Source organism: Rousettus aegyptiacus, unplaced genomic scaffold, assembly GCF_014176215.1.
Source record: "Rousettus aegyptiacus isolate mRouAeg1 unplaced genomic scaffold, mRouAeg1.p scaffold_m13_p_14, whole genome shotgun sequence".
Classification (NCBI taxonomy): domain Eukaryota; kingdom Metazoa; phylum Chordata; class Mammalia; order Chiroptera; family Pteropodidae; genus Rousettus; species Rousettus aegyptiacus.
In genome coordinates, this window is record NW_023416289.1 from 47,869,639 (window position 1) to 47,896,454 (window position 26,816).

A 26,816-nucleotide genomic window follows, 5' to 3' on the forward strand; every position below is an offset into this window, starting at 1 on the left:
TTCAGGGTGGGAGACGACTGTAGAAAGCAAACCGGTAACCTCGCCATCTGCCACTCCTGAGGAAGGGCCTACTGGGGACCCCAAAGTGGAAGAGCCCTCGGGGGTCCAGGCCGGGCCCTCCACCTCCGGGGATGCCGTGCCAGAGGCGGGCGCAGGAGTGCAGGGCAGGGGCCCGAAGCCAGGAGGGCCAATGCCCCAGAAAAGCCTCCCTGGGAAGCAACGCAGCGGGAGCCTCCCACCCCCAGCGGATACAAGTCCCCACGCAAGCCGCATTTCCCAGCAGAAAATGCTCCCCAGGAAGCGCCCGTGCAGGCGTGGCTCAGGGCTTAGAAAGGGGCCGTGCGACACACATGTGCAGGTGACTCGGCAGAGCCACCGCAGGGACCAGTCGGCAGGTAGCCGTGGCTGTGGGCGAGGTCCCAGCGGTGGCAGCCAGCAGGTCACGTTCACGCGCATCCATAAGGGCAGCCAGGTGTGCCGCTGCAGCGCGTGCGGCAAGACGTTCCGCAACCCCCGGTACTTCTCCGTGCACAAGAAGATCCACACAGGGGAGAAGCCCTACGTGTGCCGCGACTGCGGCAAGGCGTTCATCCAGAGCTCCTCGCTCACACAGCACCAGAGGATCCACACAGGCGAGAGGCCCTTCCAGTGTCGCGAGTGCGGCAGGACTTTCAACGACCGCTCGGCCATCTCCCAGCACCTGAGGACGCACACCGGCGCCAAGCCCTACCAGTGCCAGGTGTGCAGGAAGGCCTTCCGCCAGAGCTCACACCTCGTGCGCCATCAGAGGACCCACACTGGGGAGCGGCCCTACACGTGCAGCAAGTGTGGCAAGGCCTTCACCCAGAGCTCACACCTGATCGGGCACCAGAAGACGCACAGCGCAGCGAAGCGCCGCAAAAGACCCCCGCCCCACAGCCTGCGGGCCCGCTGAAGAGACCCTGCCTCAGCCCAATCCTGCGTCACAGCTGAATCGGAACTGAACGCGGAGCTCCGGGTGACGATGTCCTCAAGACCAAAGGACCACCAGGGACACTTTCCTGCACATGGAAGAAAACTGATGTGGGTTGTTGCTAATGAATGTAACGTCGGAAGAACATTTACTTTTTCACCCAGTTGACTTCCTATTACAATTTGTTCATTTGGTCGTTAAAAGTGGGATTAATGAAACCAAGGAAAATGTTTATAATTAAGCTTAAAAAGCCAGGTGCCAAAAAATGTGTGCACTGATATTTGTAGTATTTATGTATGTGGACAAGAACTAGAAGAGAAGATGGATAAATAAACTATATATTTCTGTGATAGAACCTGAGTGTATATTTTCCTACCTAACAGGTATGTTTTCTTAAATGTTTTGTTATCTAAAATCAGCAACATCAAAGGGGTGGAGATAGTCAGACCAGTTCTAGGAGATTCTTGCAAGGCCACAGCACCTCCAGCCCAAGATTCCAAGTGAGTGAGGATGAGTGCGTCATTCTATTATGGTGTCATCAGGATACAGCTGGGTGCCAGGAGCAGGAACCTTGGGGCACCACTGGAGGCCTAAAGGGCTGGAAACCCCTCAAGCCTGGGAGCTAGGGCATGTTCATTCGCTTCATATTTCCGCTTCCACTCAGGGACTCCGTTAAGGGAGGGCCTGGCCATGGCTGGATGCCCATCACCAAGTTCAGCAACAAGACACTAGCAGTACTAGAGCCCGTATTTGATGCTCATGTTTCACATGGGATGACAGATGAATTCTTTGTCCTGGTCACACAGCGTGTAGCCTGCAACCCATTCCAGCCCTCACTCCCCGACTCCTTTCCTCTAGAGTTCTGCCTAACATTTCCTATGGATCAGAAGTACTGACATTCAGCACATGTTGGCTAAGTGCTGCTCTGCATGGCCTCTTCAGGCACAGGGCTCGTGGCTGCTGTGTCACGTCATCATTTCCACAACCTGAGAATGGCAGTTGTGACTCCTTTGAGCTCTGAGAACATCTGTGGTGACCACTGCCCTGCCACTGCACGAGTCACAGGCCTTCCTCAGGGACAGGGAGCAGCTCTTCATGGAGGACATCAGTAGCTCCTCTTGAGTCCTGACGATGTAGAGATATCCATTTTCTTGGGGAGTGGCCTCACCGTGGTGCCCAGTACTGGCTACCAAAGTTCGCAGCCATGTCCTCAAACAAGGTCACTTTGTCCCATAATGTCACACACTGATTTGCTGCCAGGTGGTTACTGGAAGAAGTGAGCTGACTGCTTTCCTATTTGTGGCAGTATCAAACATGACCACAAATTCTTGGCCAGTCCTCCCTAGAACCTGGATGGCTTGTGACTGTTTTGACCAATAGCATCATGCCATGTGACTTCCATGACATGAGGTCATAAAGAGTGATGTGGCTCTATCTTGTTTGCTGGAACACTTGCTCCAGGATGTTGTGTTCATGCCCTAATTTCTCACCCTGACTTAGCTCCTCACAGCTCTCATTGCCCTGACATTCCTGATAAACTGCAGTTCGCTGTTGCCCTGGCAGGAACATGAGTCCTGTGCAGGCAGGGACTAGGCTGGGCTCTTTCCTACTCTTCCCACAAGAAGTGTTTGCTGCGTGAGTCCGTTACCAAACTGATCTCCCACCCCAATCATCTCCCCTCCCAGGACAACCATCCCCAAGCCCCAGTATTCCATGATGTCCCCACCACCCAGGGTCAATGACAGGACCATCCCCTGGTTTAACTCTAGAATCACCCCAGGAACAGTGTAGATGAGCAACTAAATCATCTGTACTTCTCCAAATACCACCAACCCTCAAAGCAAGAAAGAGCTTCCTGTTTCGGTTTTCCATCAGATTCCCATGATATCAAGGAGACAATCCTGGTTTGGTGCTAGCTCGTTTTTAAGCCTCTCACACTTTGCTAAGAAACTTTTTAGCAAAAAAGAACAGGCTTTCAGAGGCCACAACATCTGGCTAAAATCCAAGCAGTATTGTTTTGTTTCAACCACACTTAACACACTTATTTTGACAAGTGAATAAGCAAAAGACCCCTTTAAACGTAGTTTCAAGTTTTAGCAAATGAGTGGATTTAAAGATCATTAACCAAATAAAACTTAGGGTACTGGACATAGAAAAATCACGATGATGGGAACAGATGCTCAGTCTGCCAAAGCTTTGCTCACAGTCGCTAAATAGCTCCTTTGCTGTTCCCCTGCCAGGCATGCCCTGAAGAGTTCCAACAGTTCCTGCTCGGGCCCCAACTCTAGCCCTTCTAACGCTCCCCCCAACTCCAATGACTGAATTAAACAAAACTCTCCTTCAGCAAACACCCCTGGCCTATGCCACACCAGGAAGGTGGGTGAGTGTAGCTGGGTGGGGCAGTGGCCACCTAGGACCTCCAGCACAACGTAAGTCTTGGGGTCCCTTTCCCCACAGCAGGGAGCCCTTCAGCAGAGAAAGTTGAGGCCACTTACCTATGGCTGGATGGACAGGTGGGCCTGCACTCCCAGGAAGTGGGACTGAACTGGGGTCAGAAAGCTAGGGAAACCTGTCCCAGGACCCCCAGGGTCAGCTTAATACCCACGTCCTCACTACATGAGGGTCCTCAGCTCAACCTGAGACCTCCCCTGAAGAAGTGGTAGCCAGGCCAAGACTCCCTCCCCTGCTCAGGAGCCCTGAAGACCACATCTCCCTGCTCCCAGGAGGTCTTCAACCTTTCCTGGGGTGGGGAATGGGACACCAGGAGCTGTCCCACCACACCAGGTTGGGCACCTTTTGCCCCTGCTGCACCGCACTCTCTGGCAGATTCCCTTTCCTAAGAAGACAGTGTAGTCCTTTCCCCCATCACTGAGCTTTCTGTTCACAGGCTTGTCCTTGGTTCAGAAAAGGGTCGCCACTCCCATGGGGGCCTCAACCCTCACAGGCAGGCCTCCATCCACTCTCTCCTTGCTTTCGGATTCTTTCCTCTCCTTTTCAGCAGAAAATGCCTCTGCCTGATTGTTCTCTTCCTTGCTCGGAAAAATATACAAACTTAAATCTAATTAAGCTTCTAGATCCAATTAGGAATTTACAGGAAAACCAGGGAAAGAGAAATGAAACAAACCATAAAGTGCTAGCAGAGTGGTTCTGTTGTATACAATAGAGACAGCATTGTCCCGAGGCAATAAAAGGGGACACACTAGTGTCTTACGTCCATTTTTTAGAGAGGGGAAACTTCCTCAGAAGCCCCCAACACACCTGATATTTCTCCTTGCTCAAATACCCTTGCCTAATTCAACCAAACAGGAAAAGGCACGACACCATCATGACTCTCCCCTTGGAAGTTAGAGTCCAGACTTCCTGGAGGAATCTACAAATAGCAGGGTCAGGTAACTAGTAGTAAGGAGGTGATGGCTGTTGGGCAAAACCACCAAAGAGATCAGCCCCAGGAGGGAGAGTCAAGGCAAGGAATGCTGGTCACAGGGGCACCCCAGACACAGAGCACAATCCTGGAGCTTAGGACACCTGAGGTTCGAGCCTAGCGGCAGCGGTCCTCACCCAAAAACCACCCTGGGCAGGCTTCCTGCGGCCTCCCAGCTGGCAGAGTCAGGGCGGGTCGGCAGGCGTGATGCATCTCAGGCTGCGAGACTCACGGCGCAGTGACTCACCACATGCGACATCCCTCTGACCCACCACCGCAGCAGCCGAGGGCCCCCCGTCAGTCAGGACGTGGTCACTAGCTACTTGGGAGCACCTGGAGAAAGCCGAAGGGCTCCCCTGAGCGCCCCACAGGCCGACCTGCGTCCGGTTCGCCGGTCTCCCGACTTCCACCCTCTCAGGGCAAGCGGCGCGCTGCTGCGGCCTCTCCCGTTTGTGGCTGTACCCGAGTCCTACCTTTCTCTCCTACCAGAGGGGTCTTCGTTCACTTGCGCGGCAGGTCCAGGAGCCGGAAAGGATGAGCTCCGGCACAGTTCGGACGCGAACTCTGCACTCCATGAGGGTCGCAACGTCCGTGGTGGTGGCGTGGGCCCGGGTCGCCGGATGAGGAGACTCTGGCCGCCCGCTGACCCGGATCTGAGGGGAGAGGCGCAGTCAGGAGCCGGGCCAGAGGGACGCAACCGTCTAGACCACGGCATGAGCCGCTGTAGAAGGGAGGAAGCTGTGCCTCGATGACACCGACGCCCGCGCGGGTGGCCTGGAGGGCACCAAGAAACGGCCGCCGCTAAGCGACAGGCGGCCAAATCGCCCGAGACCAGGCCTCCCACGCACGGCCTTCTGGGACTTGTAGTTCAGACCAGAAAGAACCCGTATTCATGTTATCCGTGTGGAAAAAGCTTTCAGGTGTTCTGAGCTTGTACACCGGAGAACACATTCTGGAGGGAAGCTGTATAAATCCAATCCGTGTGGTAAAGTCATCACTAGAAGCCTTCACTTTCACTTCAGAGAATTCACACTGGCGAGAAACCCTATGAATGTAACAACTGTGGTAAATCATTTTGGCAACAATCACAGCTCACTGGGCATCAGAGAACCCATGCTGGATGGAAACCTTATGAGTGCAGTCACTGTGGAAAAGCTTTTAGGCAGAGGTCACTCCTTGTTCTGCATCAGAGAACACACTGGAGAAAAGCCCTGTGATTATACTGACTGTGGGAAAGTTTTCAGTCATCAGTCAGCTCTTAGAAAGCATTAGAGAATACACACTGGAGAGAAATCTCTGAAAGTATTCTTTGTAAAAAGGCCTTTGTCCAGCAGAGTCAGCTTACTAGGCATCAGGTAATTCATACTGGAGAGAAATGTGAGTGATCTCATTGTTGAAAATTCTTCAGCCCTAGTTCTCACTTTCTTGCACATAACAGGATTGAGACTTCAGAGAAACCCTGTAAGTGTAATAACTGTGGGAAATCATTGTGGTCACAATTACAGTTTGTGCCTCAGCAAACCATACTGGAAAGAAACCCTATCAATGTAGCACGTGTGTTAAATCCTTTCATCAGAAGTCACACCTTATTGCACATCAGAGAACACATACTGGAGAAAAGCCCTATGAATGTATTGAGTGTGGGAAGGCCTTCATTAGCTGGTCATCTCTTAGAAGACATACGAGAACAGACACTGGAGAGAAACCCTATCAGTGTGACGTGTGTTAAAGCCTTCCATCAGAAGTAACACCTTATTGCACATTAGAGAACACATACTGGAAAAAAACCTGTGAATGTGATCACTGTGGAAAGCCTTCAGTGACTGGTCAGCTCTCATAAAACACAAGAGAACACACATTTTCATGCTGGAGAAAAGCCCTCTCAATGTAATTGAGCGTAACAAAGCCTTCAGTAATTGGTCATCTCTTGGAAAACATTGTAAAAAAACACTGGAGAGAAACTCTATGAATGTAATGAATGTGGGGGCAACCTTTAATAATCAGCCATATCTTAGAAAACGAGATAACACGCTGAAGAGAAGCCCTATCACTGTGACTTGCACAAAAGCCTTCTATCAGATGTTGCACCTTGTAGCACATCAGAGAACACCTACTGGAGAACCTTGTGAATGTACTGAGTATGTGAAAGCCTTCAGTGATTGATTAGCTCTTCTAAGACATAAGACACAAGAGAACACACACGTGAGAGAAACCCTATGAATATAATGACTGTGGAAGTCTTCAGTGTTGATCACAACCTGTGCTTCAGTGAACCCATACTGGCAAGATGGAACCTTTTTAAAGCAGACTTTGTGGATAAACTTTCTAATGGAGATATCTCCTTGTTATGCCTCAGAGAACACACTGTAGAGAACCATGTAACATTTCTGTTAAAGCCTTCAGTTGGAAGTCACCCATTACTGAACATCAGAGGACACATACTAGAGAAAGGTTTTATGAGTGTATTGCCTGGGAAAGTCTTCAGTGATTAGTCAGCTCTTAGCTAACGTGAGAGCACACACACGAGAGAGAAACTCTATGAGTGTGAAAAGGTCATTGTGAAAAGACCTTACCTGGCAGAGTGGCCGTACTGTGTATCATAGAATTCATATGGGAGAGAAACCCTGTAAAGGTAATGAATTTTTGCAAAGCTTTCAGTCATAACAAATCCTTTATCAGACCTGAGAAACCCTATGAATAACTAAGATGGGGAAGCCGATTACCAGAACTTCTTTTCTAGATATCAGAGGACCACATACATCAGAATCGCTTGGAGTGTGTATTGAAACTGCACATTACCAAGCTTACACTGGTCTACTAAATTAGAATCTTTAGCAGGCAAAGTCAGGAGCCTGCCATTTTGAAAACCAGCACAAATTATTTCTATGTGTGTTAAATGTGTTTACGTCTGCATTTACATGAGAAGATCTGAACATGACCACTGATGGAAATTTTTCAGAGCTCTTCACAGGAGTTAGGAAATTCAGAATGGAGCTGTACCCACTGATTATCATTTTATTCGTAACAACTACCCAAACTTAAGCAGATGTTATCCTTGTAGCACATTCCTGGAAATGATGAGAGACTGGAAGGTATTCTTTATACAGAGCCTTGGACACTTAATCTAAGAAGAAACCATTGCATGAGGAAGTTGGTGTAGAGTGATGAAATATGAAGCCAGCTGCATTCAGTGTAAACCAGCAGTAAAGAAGTTGAAGGAGGACTGAGGTGGGATATATTCTGAAATGGTTTTCATTGGAATTAAAAGTAGACTGAATGACTAATTCAGGAAATTTGTTATGCTCTCACTTTGTTGTTTGGTTGGGTTGACTGTATTCAGAACTGTGTGTACAGTGATATGGATATTTATCAGGTGCAATAAATCAATCCATAGTCATTATACACAAAACTACAACCACATAACGACATGTGCACAGATGTTTGGTTAAGATCATCTCAGCAATATGTACAAAAAAGGCAGTAATGGTGAAGAAAACAGGAGAGGCCATTATTGCACATTTGAGCGAGGTGAAAGCAGGCATGACAGTGTCACCTGGATATGGAGAATGGGAAAGGCTGAAGGCAGGGTGTGAAGAGAGGGCTGCAGCTGTGAAGGCCATGGTGCCCTGGCACAGTTGCAGGCTGACAGGTGGGGCAGGAAAGCAGGGTCGATTAATGGTCTGTTTATGAGACTAAATTTCCTCCTCCTTTTTTTCTTGTCTTGCACTAAGTCAGGCTGTGGGTGAACAAAATAAAATAGAAAATGAGTTAGGTACTAAGAAAAAATTAGTCTGAGGATGAGGGATATTGGTGTGTTAAGCTCCAGAACAAGCTGCCGTAGCTTCTCATTTCAGGGACATCTATCCTAAAACCTTGTTTTTGTCATTTTCCTCCTAAAGCAAAGCATTCCACTAGACCAGCCCCAATCGTCTATAGGGACTCATATCCACTTTCTGGTAGCCTCTTCAAAACAGATGGAAGCCAAGGAATGCAAGATTTGAAACCTCTAACATAAAAGAAAAAAAAAGACAAAGCAAAAAAAAAAAAAAAAAAACCAAAAATGCAAATATTCTCAGGAGAACAACATATTTAAAATGGAGATTGAGTCAAGAAGTAATTGAAAATGAAAAATAAATCCAGCCTATTCATTTAAAAGAGAGTTATGAGAAGATTAGACTATTAGATTAAAAGTAATATTGTGACCAAAAAAAAAAAAAAAGAGAGAGAGAGAAGGAAATTTCCCCAGAGCTGAAATAAAAATCTTCAGATCATTCCAACTACTTACTATTCAGGATTAATAAGATCCACGCAGCATGAGAAACTGAGAACAGAATTAAGATAGTGCAGAAACTTCTGGAGAGAATAATTTGAACTAATAAAAGTATGTGGGTTTTATTTAAAATATTAATTTCAGGTATACAACACAATGGTTAGACATTTATATAATTCACAAAGTGATCCCCCTGATTAGACTAGTTCCCCCTGACACCCTCCATAGTTATTACAATATTATTAACTATATTCCTTATGTTGTACTTTATATCCCCATGACTATTTTGTAACTGCCAATTTGTAGTTCTTAATCTCTTCACCTTTTTACCCAACTTCCCCTACCCCTGCCCCCATCTCCTTCCCATCTAGCAATCACCAGTTTGTTCTCTGTATGTATGAGTCTGTTTTTTTGTTTGTCCATTTTGTTCTTTAGATTTCACATATAAGTGAGATCATGTTATTTGTTTTTCTCTGACAGAATTATTTCTTTCAGCAAAATACCCTCTATGGCCGTCCCTGTCATTGCCAATGGTAAGATATCATTTATAGCTAAATAATATTCCATTGTATATATATACCATAACTTTATTCAGCCATTTGTTGGCAGGCAATAAGGTTGCTTCCATATCCTGACTATTGTGAATAATGCTGCAGTGAACACAGGCATGCATAAATCTTTCCAAATTACTGTTGTGGTTTTCTTTGAATAAATACCCAGACGTGCAATTGCTGGGTTAAAAGGCAGTTCCATTTTTAACTTTTTAAGGAAACTCCAAACTGTTTTCCTCAGTGCCTGTACCATTTCATAATCCCACCAACAGGGTATGAGGGAATATGGTTTTTAAAGAAAAAGAATATTTATTCTAACTAAAAAACAGAAAAGATAATCAGATACCTCAGGGTAAACAAGCTCTAGAAATATAAATATTGTACAACACAGTTGTGGTCCAAATGTGAACCACACTTTACAAAAGAGTATTAATTTGACTCGGATGTTTATCTTCCTAGAAGAGGAAAGGATTCATGAGATTAGAAAAAAAGAGAAATACAATCAGATCATTTACTTGGCCCTGCACTGAACACTATTTCCATAGACATGATATAAACAGTAGGTATTGAGTGTTTTTTGTTTGTTTGTTTGTTTTTAGGAAGAAACCCAGAACTGTAACATGAGTACTTCTTAATGCGAAAGAGAAGTGGGTAGGTGGAAGTATCTCTATATCCTCTTAGACAGTGAGCTTTTAAATATAATAGGTTACTTGAAAGATCAAAATCAGAGTTCCAAACAGTAATATGACAGAATTTGGAAGCAAATAGAGCAGAGATGTAAGTCAGATTTTAGTTTCTATCATAAAAGGAAGTCGATAAGGTCTATAAACACTGAACATAAAATTATGATTTTATGTGTTAAACGTATGAATTTTCATATTGGCTTCTTAGTCAAGATAGGCTGTACATACATTAAAACATAGACCCAAAGTGAAACAGCTTTGTAAAGTAAAAATGTTGAATTCTCTGCTTAAGGCAGAGGTTACTCAGGAAAAGCAGAATAGCTGTCCTCCAGGGGAATCCCACAGAGGCTCATAATGCTATTTGTGCCTTAGAACCCTTTGGCCATGTTTAAGGAGAAATAACCTTCTCAAATGTCCCTGAGGCCTGATCATCCATTTTAAAAACTAACATCCCGTCACCATATTGTCTAATAGTGTGACAAAATTAGATTAATTGAAAGAAAGAGTTCCATTTGGATATTTTAAAATATTGTTTGAAAGCTATTTGATCAAATGAAAATAATAAAGTAAATAAACTAAAAAAGTAATCATCTGAATTTGACAGTAAAATAATTAAAATCCTCCGTAGTAAAACCATAGGAATACATACAAAGTTATCAAAGCTTGCGTTTTAAAAAGGCCTATACTGAGAGGGTAAATGGGGTCAAATACAAGGTGATGGAAGGAGACTTTAGGTGGTGAGAACAACAAACAATAAATACATATGTTGTATTATAAAGTTGTAATGCTGAAATTGATATGATTTAATGAACCAATGTTAACCCAATAAATTTAATAACTTAAAAATAAAAATGCCAATCCCCAAAGTGTTTCAAGCTTTTTACTCTCAAGACCATCTTCACCTTTTTTTTTTTCATTGTTGTCTATTTATTTTATTTTAATTTTGTTTTAGGCGAGGCAAACGTTGGTTGACCTCACAGATATCAGCTTACAATCCCTTACTTTTTACTTTTTACTCACTGATATCTGTGAGGTCAAACGTTGGTTGACCTCACAGATATCAGCTTACAATCCCTTACTTTTTACTTTTATTTTTTACACCTACAGCACCTGGTCTTCCAAGGAGGTCTCCCATCCAAGTGCTAACCAGGCCCGACTATGCTTGGCTTCGGAGATCAGACTGGATCAGACTTGTTCATAATAGCCATAGACCATCTTCATTCTTAAAAAATAATCGGACCCCAAATGGTTTTTGTAGGTTCTACTAATATTTGCAATATTAGGAATTAAAACACTTAAATTTTTACTATTTTATAAAGTTTTAAAAATAAAGTTACTGTATGTTAGAGACTGAATTGTTTACCCTGGAAATTCTCATATTGACGTCCTACTGCATACCTCAGAATGTGACATTATTTGGAGATAGGGTCTCTACAGAAGTAATTAAGTTAAAACGAGGTCACAATGGTGAGCCAGTGCTCCAATACGACTGGTCCTTATAAAAAGAGGAAACGTGGAGACTCAGGAACACAGGGAAAGCCAGTTTCCTTTTGTCACCTTGTATTTGATCCCCCTTTACCCTTTTTGTGGAAATACGTCTAACTTACAAGGCAGTAGGTACCACAGATAAAATGGGGAGGCCACGGCCCTTTTTCTGCGCACTTCCGGCTAGGACGAGTGGGCCCCACTTCACACCAGCCAGCCCGCCCCGCGCGGAGACTGAGGGAGACTGGGGGGAGACTGTAGGAGACTGTGGTCGGCGGCTGCGGACCCCACAGGTTACCAGCCGGCCACCCAAGGGGCCATCCGCCAACGTAGGTACTGTCCACCGCACAGACTCGCGGGAATCGCGGCCGGGAATCGGCGTGGACCCCGCCCGCTCAAAATCGACCCCATTGGCCAAATGCCCAGCGGGCAGAGGTGTCCATTAGCCCGAAGCCGCAAGGCTCTCGTTGGTCGAAGGCTCGACTGACGAAGTTGTCATTGGCCAGGCGCGGCTGCGCGAAACGCGCGGCCTTCTGGGAGTTGTAGTCCCAGCGTCGGCGGCGCGGCCGCCATTGTCCGGTGGGCAGCGAGTCGCGCGATTCTTGTGGCCGGGGCGGCTTTCGGGCTTAGGGTCGCCTCGGGTGCCTGTCCTTGACCTGTCGGTCCAGGATGGACCCCGAGGAGGAAGCTGCAGCATTGGCGATGGCTGCGGGGCCGCTGGCGGAACGGCTTCAGGTAACGGTAGTAACAATAACAGCGATGGCAGCGGTCCCCTGGCCAGGCGTCTCCCGCAGATATTGACGCTTTAACGCTCGCAGCGTGTCGTGATCAGGGCACGAGCGTTATCCCCTTTTCCACACAGGGAAATTGAAGCAGAGGTCGGGGCGCACGGCCGGCAAGGGGTAGCGTCTGGTCTCGAACCCGTGCCATCGTGTCCCAGAGTGCGCATGCTCAACTGGTACTCCAGCCTCCCTGTTCTTGGATGAGGATTAGGGAGTCCTACCCGAGGCCAGGGCTGGCCCTGCTCCCGCCGATTCCCTCCCTCCCTGCTCTCCCCCGCCCCCGCCCCCGGCCTGGAAGGCGGACCACTGCGATAGATCGCCAAGGTGACAGGTATTATCGAATAGAGATTCTTTCATGCACAGAGTCAGCGGAAGCGAAGCCCCCTGGCCTAGGGACGAGGCACAACCACGGAGGGTAAGGAGAGGTCACCACACACCCTGTTAGTGGGGCGGGAACGACCACCCAGCCCCCTACTCAGCCCGCGGGATAACCGCGGGGCAGGGCGGGCAGTGCTTTCAAGGCCATGTGGGAAGGCATCTGATTCAAAACTCCAGCAATTCTAGATAAAGTGACCCCTGCCAGTGTTCTCTCTAAAGTGCTGTCTCCACATTAGCAAGACCCAAAAGTAATTCACGATTCCTAAAGCATCTTCGAATTCATATGCTTCTGCTTCCTGCATTTTGTTGTTTACAGGGGTTGGCATTATTTCAGATTTAGTATGTGAAATCAGACTATTTGAAGCACCCATTAGTTTGCTTTTTCTGTGGATGTCCAGGCAGGGAGTGAGCAGTGTCAAAGAAAATCAGAACTGAACAGTAGTTAAAGCAAGTATAATCAGATTCTGTTCAGGAACTGTTGGAATGGGGGGGGGGGGGAGAGACTTCACTATAGAATTGGACTCAATTCTGAAAATAACAAGGAAAAGGGGGGCTTTTTAGCCAGTCGTGGAGGGGATTCTTGCTGCAGCAGGCCAAGTGATCACATATTACCTAGACGATTGTGGGGATGAGGACTTGAAAAAGATCGAGAGTGATTACATGTGGACAGTGGGAATCCTGGGTAAACAGACTTGACAGGATTTTTGGTAAAACTGGGTGTTGCGGAAATGGACCCAGATTCCTAAAGGTCAAGGTCTAAATGAGAAGAGGATTCAGAAGAGCCAGACTACAGTTTGGTCAAGGAGAGGGTCTTTGTCAGCATTAAGAGAGCCTTAAAAGAAGTGTGTTAGTTATCTGTTGCTATGCAACAAATGACCCAAAAATGTGGCCTAGAATAGTAATAAATTTTATCTCACAGTTTCTAATGATAGGAATCCCGGAATGACGAAGCTGGTGGTTCTGGCTTAGGCTCATGAAGTTACAGTCAATCCAGACCGCTGTCACATGAGACTTGACTGCGGCTGGAGGATCCACTTCCAAGGCAGCTCACTCACATGACAGTTGTCAGGAGACCTCGGTTTCTTCCTACATGGCCCCTGTGGAGCTTCTCAGGTGTCCTCACAATATGGCATCTTGCTTCTTACTGAGCAAGTGACCCAGAAGGGGGCCAGGTGGAAGCACAGTGCTTTTTGTGACCTGAAGTCAGATTTCACACTCTGTCATTTCCACAATATCCTGTCTGTTACGTGGGGTCAAACCTACTCAGTATAAGAGGGGACTCCAAAAGGGCTGGGGGTCTTTGGGGCCACTTTGGAGGCCAGCCAGCACAGGAGGCAAGGAGCAGGAGTGGAGGGCCTTCAGGTCCAGTGTATTAGGTTCCTGTGTTGTCATAACAGTCTCACGAACTTGGTAGCTTAGAACAGTACACATTTAGTCTGGAGGCCAGAAGCCTGGGCTGAAATCATGGTGTGGAAGAGCCACTACCCTATGGAGGCTCTGGGGGAGGATCAGTTCGCTCGGCTTTTCCAGCTGTTACAGCCGTAGACCTGGCATTCCTTGGCTCCGGGCCCTTTGTCCATCTTTACAGCCAGCGGCATAGCATCTCGCTTTAGTGGTCACATTGTGATCTGTCGCATGAGGCTTGTGACATCCCTCTGCCTTTCCCTTACAAGGACATTTGTGATTGCATTCAGGGCCTCCACTTAATCACATCCACAAACTCTCTTTTACCATTTCTGGTAATGCTCACAGGACCCTGGAACTAGGACCCAAATACTCATCCAACCATAGCCAGGCTGAAAGAGGTCAGCCTGTCTCCAGGGCGAGAGGGGACCCAGGGATAGGAGCAGGAGAGATACTGAAAGCTCAGGGAGGCATGGGGGTTGGGTAGCCGGGGTAGCCGGGTCCACTCTGGAAGAGTGTGTGACACAGCCCATCCCTTTAGAGCCCAGCAGTGCAGAGTGAGAGGAGGGCTGCAGGGGACTGAGGCGGAGCAGCAGGGAGAGTAACAAGACAGCAAGGAGTGGGCTCCTGCTGGAATTCCAGGAGGAGATATGAAGGACTCACGCCCCTGAGAAGCCTTGTGGCCAGCACAGACCAGTAGTCCGTGGACTCAGTGCCTGGGCTGTCCCTGCAACCTGAGCAGAGTGGTTGATGGCGGGTGGGGGCAGGTGGCACGGGAGTACAGTTCAGGGTTGAAGGACTTTCTGAGTGGCAGCTGAGGATATGGGGACAGGAACAGAAACCTTTGTTCTCAGCCAAAAGGTTCTACATGTTTACTGAACAATTTTTATCAGAGCCACGTGCCACCCTAGTGTTTTTAAATCTACTTGCGTTTTTCTTGAAGAAAATATCCTTTTAAAATTTAGGTATTTGGTATGTGATTGTGCCTTGCATTTCCCTGGTGGCCGATGATGTTGAGCATCTTGTGGTTATTTGCTCTCTGTTTATTTTCTTTTATATCGTCTGCGAAGAAATATCTGTTCAGATCCTTTGCCTGTTCTATTTGTGTTGCCTTTATTATTGACTAAGTTCTTTATATCTTTTAGATAAAGGTCTTTAATCAGATATGTGATGTACAATTTAGTATCTTCCGTTATGCAGGTGTCTTTCCACTTTCTTGATAGGGTCCTTTGGAGCACAACAGTTTGTAATTCGATAAAGTCCAGTTTATTCGGTTAGTTTTTTAGTCAGTTAGTTGCTTGTGCTTTTGCTGTCATATCTAAAAATCCTTTGCCAAATCCAAGGTTATGAAGATTTTATTCCTGTGTTTTCTTCTAAGAGTTTAATAGTTTTGGCTCTTACATTTATGTCTTTGATCCTTTTTGAGTTAACTTTTATATGTGGTGTGAGGTCGGAGACCAACTTTATTCTTTTGCAAGTGGCCGTCCAGTGTCCTGTAGGAAGTGCTTTACAGCCACTCAATCCCTGTCACAGCCCCCAAGGAGACAAGGAAGCAAGGGGGACAGAGGTGGGTACCTGCTCTATGATTCTTGGAGACGAAGTGGTAGAGTCAAGATTATTCAAGAAATATTTAGCTTTTGACCACGGCCATACCCAGTCCACAAAAGGGTTTCATTTGTGGGACACGTTTGAAATGCATTCTATAAACTTATAAAAATTTAAAACTTGACCTAATTTTAACTTCTCACCAGAGATTGGCAGTTCTGACCACACTAGGTTGAGTCCCAGCTGCTCCTTTAGATAGGACACATGTTACCTGTCACCTTCAGTGTCACCTCTCACAGATTTAATACCTTAGTTGGCTCTCACACCAGCCAGCTTCAGTCTCCTGTGAGCACTCGGTCCCAGAAGGCAGGTGCATTTCTGACTCTTCACTGTACAACCTCTTTTTCAGGAGGATGAGTCTGGGGTTAGCATATCAGTCAGCTGTAGCTGTGTAATAAACTGTCTCCAAACCTCAGGCCTCAGGGCGCTAACCATTTCTTTGGCCCACAGATGCAGGTTAGCGGTTGAGACAGGTCTCTTTTGGCACCTTTGCCCAAGATCAGCTATAGGTCAGCTGTGGTTGGCTTTGATCCTGGCTGGATGCTCTCATGTGTCCTTCAGCAGCCCAGTGGTGCCCAGCAAGACCTGATGCATGTCACCCAGAACACGCAGTCTCGGGACACCAGCCTGCCTGTCCTCTCCTTCCCCATTCCTCCTCCTGTTCCCGAGAGCGCTGGTGGAGACAGTCTAGCTGACTGGGTGCTGTGATGTTTCAGGAGCCGGTGACATTCCGGGATGTGGCTGTGGACTTCACCCAGGAAGAGTGGGGGCAGCTGGGCCCCGCCCAGAGGACGCTGTACCGTGACGTGATGCTGGAGACCTTCGGGCACTTGCTGTCTGTGGGTAAGGCCCACTTCCCAAGCCAACAGTCAGATTCCTGTACGGTTCTTGGCCATGGGGTCTCTGGTATGAAGGTTGGCCCCCAGGCTGGGGACCAGGAAACTTGGGTTCTCCTTCCCTGTAGGACATGCAGGCGGGGGGAGGTCTGCCCCTTTCCGTCCCATCTCAAAGCCTTCACTTGTCGTGAGTTGTCCCCATGTCCTGACGGTCGAGGGTCAGGACAGGGGCCTGGGCACTTCTCTGCGGAGCAGCCTGCCACATCCCGTGTCTTTCCTATTTCCAGGACCTGAGCTTCCCAAACCCGAAGTCATCTCCCAGCTGGAGCAAGGGGCTGAGCTGTGGGTGGTGGAGAGAGGGCTCGCCCGGGGCAGCCGTGCAGGTGAGAAGTGGGAACCGCTCCCGGGAGCGGCCCGGGAGTGGGTACAGGTGTGCTGCTTGGAAGGGGCGGTGTGTCGGGGTCCTGGGGACCACCTGCAGATCCCCTGACCACAGGGCAGAGTCAGCAGAGGGAAAGGTGATGGGGCAAAGTCCAGAGAAAGCCAACTCAAGGTCACAGAGTCCCGTCCCAGCGGAGCTAGGTTTGTGGTTAGTTGTCATGGCCCCAGAGAAGACGAAGGCACCATCACTTGAGCATGCCAGGCCAGGGATGGGGGCGGGGCAGCCTCGTCCCGGAGGATTCACCCAGGTGTGCTCCCCAGGGTGGCCTGGTGACCAGCAGGCCCCTCTGCCTGGGCACGTGGCCTGTCTCTAAACCAGAGCCTTCGTCTGCCTGCTTAGCAGCTACTGCGCTTCGTTCTGCGTCTGCGCCCCCAGCTCCTGGGGGTGAGGTCTGTCACCTGTCAGGGGCAGCGCTTTGTCTTCAGCATCTGGGGCCAGTGTCAGGCTTCGCAGGCCACACGTGTCCGTGTTTGTGTTTCATCACTGCCATAACGAATGCCCAGGGGCACAGCGGCTTCAGCAGTGCACGTATGTTACCTCACAGTCCTGTCGGTCCAGCCTGATGGGCTTGTCTGCCTGGGTGTCACGAGGTGAAAGTCAAGCTGTCTGTCAGGCTTGGAGGTTGGGGCTCATGGGGCCACTTGGGAAGACTCGTCCTGGTGTCCAGGCTTGGTCAGCTCGACAGAATTCAGTCCGTGCTTCCGGACTAAGGCACCTGTGTTCTTGGCAGACTGTCGTCCAAGAGCTGTTCTTGACTTCAAGAGGCACCTGCCCTCCTGGCTGATGCCCCCCACGTAGCCAGCCTTGCCACTACTTCCTCTTCTACTTGTAAATGTTCAAGCAGCTGCCGTGGGCCCATCCAGGTCACCCAGCGTCCTCTCTCTATTTCAGGGTTTAGGACCAGCTGATGAGTGACCTTCACGTCAGTATCTAGATGAATGTCTGACCAAACAGCTAGGGGACAGCTTTAGAATTCTGCCTGTCTCTGTCGTAGTTTTTTTTTTTTTTTTTTCCCCTACAGGCCTTTATAAACAAAAACCATCTGCTACTTGGGGGCTTCGTGTGCCAGCCCCTGATCTGGGCCTGGACCCAGCATATGGCAGGTGCTCAGGAAATTTTTGTTGAAAGAACAAACGAGTGAAGCTGTGTTTGCAAACAGACGGACACTCGACGTCGACATAATAGCCAAATGGGGATTTGCCTAGTGGCCGGGCAGGTAGTTAGGGCGTAGGCCCAAAGTATCAGGGTCCTGGCCCCGCCTCCCTGTTTCTTGTACCCACCCCTCAGAGCTGTTTGGTTTTCTTTCAGGCTGGGAGCCTGGACCTGAAGGCCAAGCAGCACCCACGGAACAAGGCCTCCCTGAGCAGGAGGCATCCCCAGTCACGGAGAGGGATACCCACTGTCCCACCACACCAAGGGAAGGCCGGGACTGTGAAGGCCAGGTCAAGGTGCCTGAGGAGGACCAGGAAAACTCGAGGTCATTGGAATTCTGCCTCAAGGAAGCGCCAGTTCAAGATGGAAGCCAAGAACATCTCAGGCTTGGGGCAAGCCATGTCCTGAGTTCAAAGCTCAGTCCGTTCCTGGAGGTTGCCAGGAGAGACGATGTGTGCACCGAGGACTTGCCGGTTCCAGATTCAGAAGGCAGCTCCAGCGTGCTGAGCCTACAAGCGGGCGACAGCGGCGACTGCAGCCAGGCTTCGGGGCCGGCTGCTGCGCCCCCAGAGCTCGCCCGGGGCCTGGCGCAGGAGAAGCCCTACAAGTGCGCCGACTGCGGGAAGTCGTTCAACCACAACGCACACCTCACGGTGCACAAGCGGATCCACACGGGCGAGAGGCCGTACATGTGCAAGGAGTGCGGGAAGGCCTTCAGCCAGAACTCATCGCTGGTGCAGCATGAGCGGATCCACACTGGGGACAAGCCCTACAAGTGCGCTGAGTGCGGGAAGTCCTTCTGCCACAGCACTCACCTCACAGTGCACCGCCGGATCCATACCGGCGAGAAGCCGTATGCGTGCCAGGACTGCGGGCGGGCCTTCAACCAGAACTCGTCGCTGGGCCGCCACCGGCGCACACACACCGGCGAGAAGCCATACTCGTGCAGCGTGTGCGGGAAGGCCTTCTCGCGGACCACCTGCCTGTTCCTGCACTTGCGGACGCACACGGAGGAGCGGCCCTACGAGTGCAACCACTGCGGCAAGGGCTTCCGCCACAGCTCGTCCCTGGCGCAGCACCAGCGCAAGCACGCGGGTGAGAAGGCCTACGAGTGCCGCCAGAGGCTGGTGTTCGAGCAGGCGGCCGCGCTCAGCAGGCGCGGGTGGCCTGGCACCCTGGGCTGTGACCCAGCCCTGCCGCCGGGGGAGCGGGCACCACGCAGCGACAGGCCCTTCAAATGCGGCCAGTGTGGGAAGGGCTTCATTCAGAGCTCGCACCTCATCCGGCACCAGATAACCCACACGCGGGACGAGCCCCACGGCCGGCCCCGGCGGCGGGAACAGGCCCCGGGTCGCAACCCACATCAGCGCCCGCGCCCAGCCGAGCACCCCACAGGCGGGACGAAGGCGGGGCAGCCGGCGGGCAGGGCGCTCACTCTGTTCGACATCCACGAGATCATGCAAGAGAAGAGCCCTGTGCACGTCATTGGGGTTGAGGAGCCTTCCGTGGGCACCTCCGTGCTCTTCGATGTCACAGATTCTCCTTAAGGGAGGTCTGCAGGTGACTCTGAACCGCGGGTACAGACACTTGGGAGGTACGCGCAGGCTGTTCACGGAAAGGGTGTCCGGGTGTTGACGTGCCCAAGGCAACCTCGAATTTCCCAAGAAAAGGTGCTTCCCATTTAAACCCCTGAAATCGGGGGTTCTCAGTTCTTATCGAGCACAGGTATTTTGCACTGTTCCCTCTGTGACCCCAAAATTGAATTTGCAGGTAGTATAACCTACGCATGTGTGTAATGTGAAAGTAATCAGTACTCAGCTCGTTTCCTAAAGGATCATCAAAACAAAAGTAGCTCGTGATCACGTGTACTGAGCTGGTTCGGAATCTCTGCCTGTGACTTCCGGCCGGGACCCCGGGAACCTGCGCACTGCCTGTCACTTGCCCTCTGGCACACGGGGTGTTACTATGGCCGCAGAAATGTGAGGGGTCTTCCTGTATTCCCAGCCCGCTTAGTTCCTACCTGCATGTCAGCCACACTTGTGCCCAAATCAAATGACCACCCCCGTGAAATTCCATAGCAGTCCCTGGGGATGTCATGGCTTCTGTTGAAAACCATTAGCTTGGAACAGCCAGCGTTGCTGTAAGCCTGAGGTTCTCAATCAGGGGTGGGTTCATCCCCCAGGAGACGTTTTTGGTTGTCACAACTGGAGGAAGGGAGGGATGCTCCTGGCATCTACTGGATGTAGGCCAGGGAAGCGGCTAAAAGTCTCATGATGCCCAAGACAGTCCTGTGAGAGCACTGGGCCCGTACGTGCCGAGAGAAACACTGCCCAGCGCGACAGCCAACTTCCTCCAGACTTAAATTTGCTGATCAAGGCTGCACTGACAATCGTATACGCTTGATTTGAGGGAATGATATCTTGAGTTTACGGACAGCATGGTTTTTAGTCATTTTTTTTTTCACTGTTTTGTAGCATTCCCGATCGGTGTGGAGAGAGGAAGAGAATCCACTTATTTTTCTGAGTGATCTAAATTTTAGCCCTTTATCATTGATGTTAAAACATGGACAGTATATTTTCGCTCGCACCCCTACCTTCCACAGGGTTATCTTCACATTGGTCCCAGAATTCGTGTTATCTCACTCGTGTTTCTGAATGTAGCTCTAAACAGCAAAGACTTCTGAATCGATAAGCCTCCCTCTTTCTTTTTTAGTCTTATTTGCTCTGGGAAAAAAAGAACAGGTTAAGCTAAGTTTTGTCCCTGTCTCCAGCTTGCCCATGAGACCCTCTTTGATCTGGCCTGGCGGAATGACCTCTGGTCCGGCATCACGCCACCGGACTGTGCTGAGGGGTCTTATGAATGTGTGATTCCCACCGTTCTTGGTCATCTTTTCATCTCACGCGGGGGTCTCTGCCAGAGGTCTCAGCTTTCAGTGCCAGGAAAAGCCAGCCCTCGGGGAAAAGGTTTGTCTCTATGCAGTGCAGGGCATGCTGTGTTCATTCTGATGTCCACAGTTCAAAACTTGCCTTCAGTCATTTCACTGCTTTCTTCCAAAGCAAAGCATTTTGGCCTTTGTCCATGCCGTTCTTGATATAAAGAACATTGTGATCGAGGTGTGACCCTTGGTGTCTGACAGCCCATGGTGTATATAGACCAAGGAGTCAGGCCACCTGCTTTCCAATCTAAAATGAAATGAACATCCACTGGGGCGCTGTGTCATATGCTTTATTATAGAGAACAGTCACCTTTTGGTGTGTGTTGCAGTTGGGTTCTAGTGAAGTTACATCTGTATCGTAAAATTCAGAAACGGGAAGGAAGGGACATTGACCATGCCACCTCTCAGCTCGTAGAAATGGCTCCCTGAAAACATCCCACAGGAGAGGTGGTGGGTCAGCAGAGAGTAGAGTCAAACTGAAGAAATCGCTTCTCGGAAAAATACGACAGCAGTTTCCGATGGCTGCGTTGGAGTGATTGAGCATCAGAACTCAGTGCCAGGTGTCGCGTTGAGTGTCAGAACTCTGTCACAGCTTCTTGTGCCCATTTTTCTTCTTCGGATGCTGTAAATGTCACAGTGGATGGGGTTTCCATGGTAACAGCTGGCTTTGCAGCCGATCTCTGGAGGTTTTATCTACAAAGCCCTGTCAAAGAGGTGTGTCACTGTCCACTCACCTTTCCTCCGGGGTCCTCGTACGTCTCCCTTGTCCACTGTCACTTTTCACAGCTTGTCCTCACACTCGAGCCTGCACTGCCTTCCATCTCATTGGCGGCATATAACTTCCCGCTTACGTGGCTCAGAAAAGGCATGTTTTCGAGCAGACTGGGCCTCAGTGCTGGCTTCGTGAGATAGCGCCATTCTGTGTGTGAACACAAGGCACAGGGCGGAAATCAGTAGTAATCAGAACAGAGTGACTGTCCCAAGGTGGATGTGGAATTTAAAGTCGACACCTGGCTAAGGTGGTTTTGAACAAATTCGGTTTTCTTCAAAGGCTGTCCCTCCAGCACCTCAGCTACGTCACAGGCAGTATTTGCTGCTGCTCTCTCAAGTAGTGAGACAGCTGTGGCTTCGGCCATTATGTCCAAATCAAGACTGGAGAAGGGCGAGCCCCCACTCATCTCTGATGCTCACTTAGGCCTCAGGGGCCAAGACGGGGTCACAGGCCCACCCCTAATGACAACACGGGCGGTGGGGGATGGCCTTTGATAACTGTGTACCCACAGAAAAGACCTTGGGAGCGGGTCATGCTAGGCAGCCCCAGCTCCTGTCCCCTTTCTCCTCCGGTCTCATGGCGGTCCAGTTTCCCTGACCAGGCACTGCTGTCACCCGGCCCGTCCCTTCATATCCTGGACTGTCCCACCTGCTGGCCGGGCCTTCCTCGCATCTCCTGGGCCCCTGGCATTCTGGGATCCACACTCTTCTGGGTCCCTGCCACTTCCTGAGGGCCTTCTGGTCCTCCCATCACTTCTTACATTTTGGGTCCCCAGGACAGTGCCCAGGGGACTCCTGCTGTGCCCCACAGCCTCCCTGGATGTCCTAGTCTACACCCACAGCTTCATGCTACTCACTCCCAGATCTTGGCCTCCAGCACCATATTCTGAGCTTCAGGTGGAGCAGCAGTGTGTGCTGCTGGGCACACAAAACCCGCCCACCTGTCCCTGGTCCCTCACGGGGCCTGTTGCCCCTGGCATCCCATCCCTGAAGCCAGCAGGTAGATACTCTGTTAGCCTTTGTCACCTCCCTTTGCATCTCTGCCTCTTGGTGGGCCTGCCTCTACTAACCTCATCACCTAAGCATCTCAGTTCTTCACTTCATCCTGGACAGCCCTGAGGGGAAGTGGTATGTCACCAAGTGACCCAGCCTCAAGAGTCCTGCTTTTGACAGTTTCTTCTTACCATTGCATCAGCGGTGCGGGCTGTGGATTCAGGAATGCTCCAACTGCCAGTGCTTTCTGGGGAGGAGCTGCCTCGCTGCGACTTCATGGCCTAGGTGGCTCTGGAAGCCGGGCCTGAGGTTGCCCAGCTCCCTCCACCTTGACCCAGAAATTGCAGCTCCTGAAGGGTCATGTTTCCACAGTTCTCAGTGAACGCCACATGGGCCGAGGTGACGGTGGCCTCACTGGGCAGGCCAGGAGCCAGTCCGTCGCCATCAACACTCGCCTCCCTCTCCGGGGCAGCAGAGAGCTGTCCACATTTTCCATTTCTCATTCCAGGTTATGTTTTCCAGGCATAATGTCCCTGCCAGTTTCCTTGTAGATATTCGAAACAGACAAGAAACTCCTTAGGGGAAATTACTGTAACCTAGTGAAATACATTAGTTTCTAAAAGTCATGCAAATGGTTTGTAGCAAAGCCTGGAAAATGCACAAAAGTTAAAGAATACACAAGAGTATGAAAATTTACTTAAAATTTAACTCTTCATACTTCCACCAGCCAGAGACGGTCGTAACCATTACAGTTTTGTTAATTGTCCTTGGAGTTTTTTCTTAATAGTATACGTGTGTACACGTACAGTGTAACACTAAATCTTACACACAAAAAAATATATATGTATGTGTGCTCATCTTGTGTTTGGAAAAATCACACCTTCCTAGCTCTCTTGTAACACGTGCTTCTTACTATATTTTGAGCATTTTCCACTGATAGTGACTTTCACGTAGCTTTGTGAATTATCTTTCAGGGGGATTGCAGCAGTGTACCTGCCACCCAGCGTTTTACCAGCCTTGACTTTTATCGGAAAGACAGAGGAGGTCTGCATTGTCCAGGGGAAGGATAATGGACACAGTCTCTGTGAAGGGCAGGTTGTCAGTTGCCCTCTCTGTTACAAACACACAGACCCTCTGTCTCAGCAAACCTGCTACTCGGAGTAAACTGTGCAGGTGTACGTGTACGTGTGCACTGTTCGTACATGGTTTTCACTATCGTACTGATTTCAGAAGTGAAAGTTTGGAACCAACCTCAGTGTCCACCATGGAACTAGCTCAATGATTTACAGTGTGGAATGGAGAACTACGCAGCCTTCACAGTGGGGGCTGTCTTTACGTACTAACGTAGGAAGAGCTCCAAGGTACAGTGTTAAGCAAAAAGGTGTAAACAGTGTGTAGAGTATGTTTCCCATTTGTGTAAGGAGGAAACATTTGTTTACACACACACACACACATACAATCTCTGAAAGAGTACAAACTAACTAGTTACTCTTAGGAGAAACAGGGGAAAATGGATGAGGAATAATTTTCACTTTATATCTTTTGATACTTTTGGAATTTTGAAACATGTAAAAGTACTACCAATTCAAAAAATAAATTAAAAATATCAACTCTTTGAAAATCAAAGTAAGCTTGAGAATTTGTTTCATTGTTTACTGTCCTTCCCCAACCCACGAAAACGTCTGTGTGTCTTGGCCCCACCTTTTCTATATGTACAGTCCTGTGTGTGCACATGCATGTTAACGAAACCAGTTGAGTGTAAAATAACCTTGACTCCATGATTTTTCCTGCAAGTTGGCTGTAGCACATCAATTTTCAAGTTATTTTATTAAGTTACCTGTATCAGTCAGCCCAAATTATGAGAGCGCGAACACAAATTGTGGCCAGTAGCTAAGTCCTCCATTTTTAGTTATCTTCTTACACATCTTCAAAGTTGTCTGCAAAAGGTAACTAGGGAGAAATCTGAATTCAGTGTGAAAAGCAGTCTCCCATAGGCCTCTTGTGAGGAGATCCTGGATGAACAGCTTCCAGAATGTGCTGTCCAATGTGCTAGCCACTAGCCACATGTAGCTATTTAGATGCAACTTTAACCAAAATTAACATAATTCAGTTCCTCAGTTAAACTAGCCACATTTCAGCTGCTCACTAGTTACAGATACATTTCCATCATCTCAGTTCTTTTGGATGGTGCTGGTCTAAAGACTCTAGCTGAGAGGATTTTTGTTAAAATTCCCCCTTTATGATCAACTGAATGAAGATGGATATCACCAAGTCAGCCTGCACATCGGGAGCCTGCTTCTCCAACAGGTCTACAGGTCTCCCACCTGTAGATGACATTTTCATGTTCCACATTTTACCCAGGGACATCCCTTTATTAGGAGAAGTTATGTTGCATCACACAGAGCCTGTCCATTGATTTTCAGGGAGTCATCGTGGATATACAGTGAATGTATAGGAACATTCATTGCACGTGTAGCTCGATTTTCAGTTAATGGGAATGGAGAGAGTGATTTTGTGATTTATAATAAACATATATTTTGTCTCCATCCTATTTCTGGCACAGCTAAAACCCGTGGAATTCCCTAAGCGATAAGAGCATAAAGTGTCTTGTTCTGTGAATGAGGTGACTTTTGAACCCCATCTAAGGATGGGGTCTGGTTGCCAGAAGAAGCAACCCTGTGAGGGTTGGAAATTAAAGTCCCTCCCGCCCCAACTTCCTGCAGGGCAGAGGAGCCAGAGGATGAGTCAGTTGCCAATGGCCAAGGATTTTATCAGTCATGCCTGTGTAATGAAGCATCCATAAAACCCACAAGGTCAGGGTTTCGGAGAGCTGGGTTGGTTCTGCTAGACAGTGACCTGCGTGGAGAGGGCATGGAAGCTCCATGCCCTTTCTCCATCCCCCACCCTATTAATCTCTTCCATCTGCTTTCTCCGAGTTAACAATTTTCACCTCTTACTTACGGGAGATATGTTCCAAGACCCCGAATGGTTGCTTGAAACCAGAGACAGTACCAAACCCTATATATACTATATTTTTTCTTATACATATGTACCCTGAATAAAGTTTAATACTAACTAAAGTTTAATACTAACAAAAGATTAATACTAACTTAAAAAATGCAGGTGAGACCTCTGGTGTGTGCCTGTGCCCCGTAGCTCTTATCCAGAACTCCCCATTCCATCCTCCCCAGCCCCTGGCAACTGGTAACCTACTTTCTGTCTGTTTTGGATGTTTAATATCAATGAGATCATAAAGTATGTGATTTTGTGTCAGGGTAGTTTAACTGAGCTTAATGTTTTCAAAGTCCATCCATGTTGTGCCATGTGTCAGTACTTCATTAGTCTTCATAGCTGAATGATGTCCTATTGTCTGGCTGTATCGCAGTTTACCTAAGTGATGTTGCTGAGAACATTGATGCACAGGTTTTTGTGTGGATGTGTGCTTTCATCTTGGGGGAGGGAGGCAGTTGTTCTGTCTCAAAGGAGCCCAGGAGTATAGCTGCAGCCACACCCCATCCATGATGCCTGTGTCACCCAGCAGTACTTTATTTTCCAAAATCCCAACCCCACCACCAAGGTCAAAGCCAGGAGCCCAGAGTCCCACACTGTGTGGGAGTAGACGGGGAGAGGCAGTGGCTCTGGGAATAGGAATCCACTCCTGCAACAGTCACCTGCAATCTGACCTCTGCCTGGGACTAAGACCACAGGTCCCGCCTCCTATAGGTGCTAAGGCGAGCATCCCTGCGATAGAACAGAGCGGTGGGTGATGGAGCCTGAAGAGACAGCTGAAGTGGATGGGAGGGTAGTGATCACAGGGCTGGACATTTTCAGAAACCAGATCTGCCTCAAAACATGCCCTGCTCCTGCCGCTTTCACTTTACTGCCCAGCCTAGTCCAGGCTGCCACCTCCTCACCAGTCTCCTACCTCCTCTTTCTCCCTCCATTGTTCTCCACATAGCACTGGAGTGTCTTTAAACCCTGAGGCCATCGCTCCCCTCAAACCCTACATCACTGCGTAGGCCAGCATAGCAGGGTCTGCAAATTCTGTCTGTAAAAGACCAGATAGCAAATGTTTCCAGCTTTACCAGTCAAGAGGCAAAACCAAGGATGTCATGTGGGTACTTATCTAACAAGAACACATCCACACAATTTTTTT

The 26,816-nt window shown here is 48.9% G+C and overlaps 2 protein-coding genes and 1 long non-coding RNA gene across 9 annotated transcripts in view; 2 read left to right on the forward strand and 1 right to left on the reverse strand.

Moving 5' to 3' along the window:
* ZNF274 (zinc finger protein 274) overlaps positions 1-1,307 on the forward strand; it is a 21,170-nt gene extending 19,863 nt beyond the window's left edge. For all 5 annotated transcript variants that reach the window (XM_016125567.2, XM_016125569.2, XM_036232578.1 and 2 more), the window contains one exon: positions 6-1,307. In XM_016125567.2, the coding sequence (XP_015981053.2) occupies positions 6-934 (929 nt within the window). In that variant the 3' untranslated portion in view covers positions 935-1,307. The remainder of the gene's footprint in view (positions 1-5) is intronic.
* Positions 1-11,747, reverse strand: part of LOC118611469 — a 24,048-nt gene extending 12,301 nt beyond the window's left edge. Inside the window, exons 1-2 of the long non-coding RNA XR_004954477.1 lie at positions 11,485-11,747; positions 4,847-5,026 (exon numbers count right to left, since the gene is read on the reverse strand). This is a non-coding gene — a long non-coding RNA (uncharacterized LOC118611469). The remainder of the gene's footprint in view (positions 1-4,846; positions 5,027-11,484) is intronic.
* Positions 11,748-11,926: 179 nt separating this feature from the next.
* ZNF8 (zinc finger protein 8) lies at positions 11,927-20,649 on the forward strand. 3 transcript variants are annotated; one of them, XM_016125606.2, is made up of 5 exons: positions 11,955-12,097; positions 12,225-12,559; positions 16,248-16,374; positions 16,655-16,750; positions 18,118-20,649. In XM_016125606.2, the coding sequence occupies exons 2-5, from the start codon at positions 12,500-12,502 to the stop codon at positions 19,506-19,508; spliced, it is 1,674 nt and encodes a 557-aa protein (XP_015981092.2). In that variant the 5' UTR covers positions 11,955-12,097; positions 12,225-12,499; the 3' UTR covers positions 19,509-20,649. The 3 variants fall into 3 exon arrangements, with proteins under 3 accessions (XP_015981091.2, XP_015981092.2, XP_036088488.1); XM_016125605.2 differs by lacking the exon at positions 12,225-12,559 and having other exon boundaries at positions 11,927-12,097; XM_036232595.1 differs by lacking the exons at positions 11,955-12,097; positions 12,225-12,559 and adding an exon at positions 12,568-15,493.
* Positions 20,650-26,816: the final 6,167 nt, after the last annotated feature.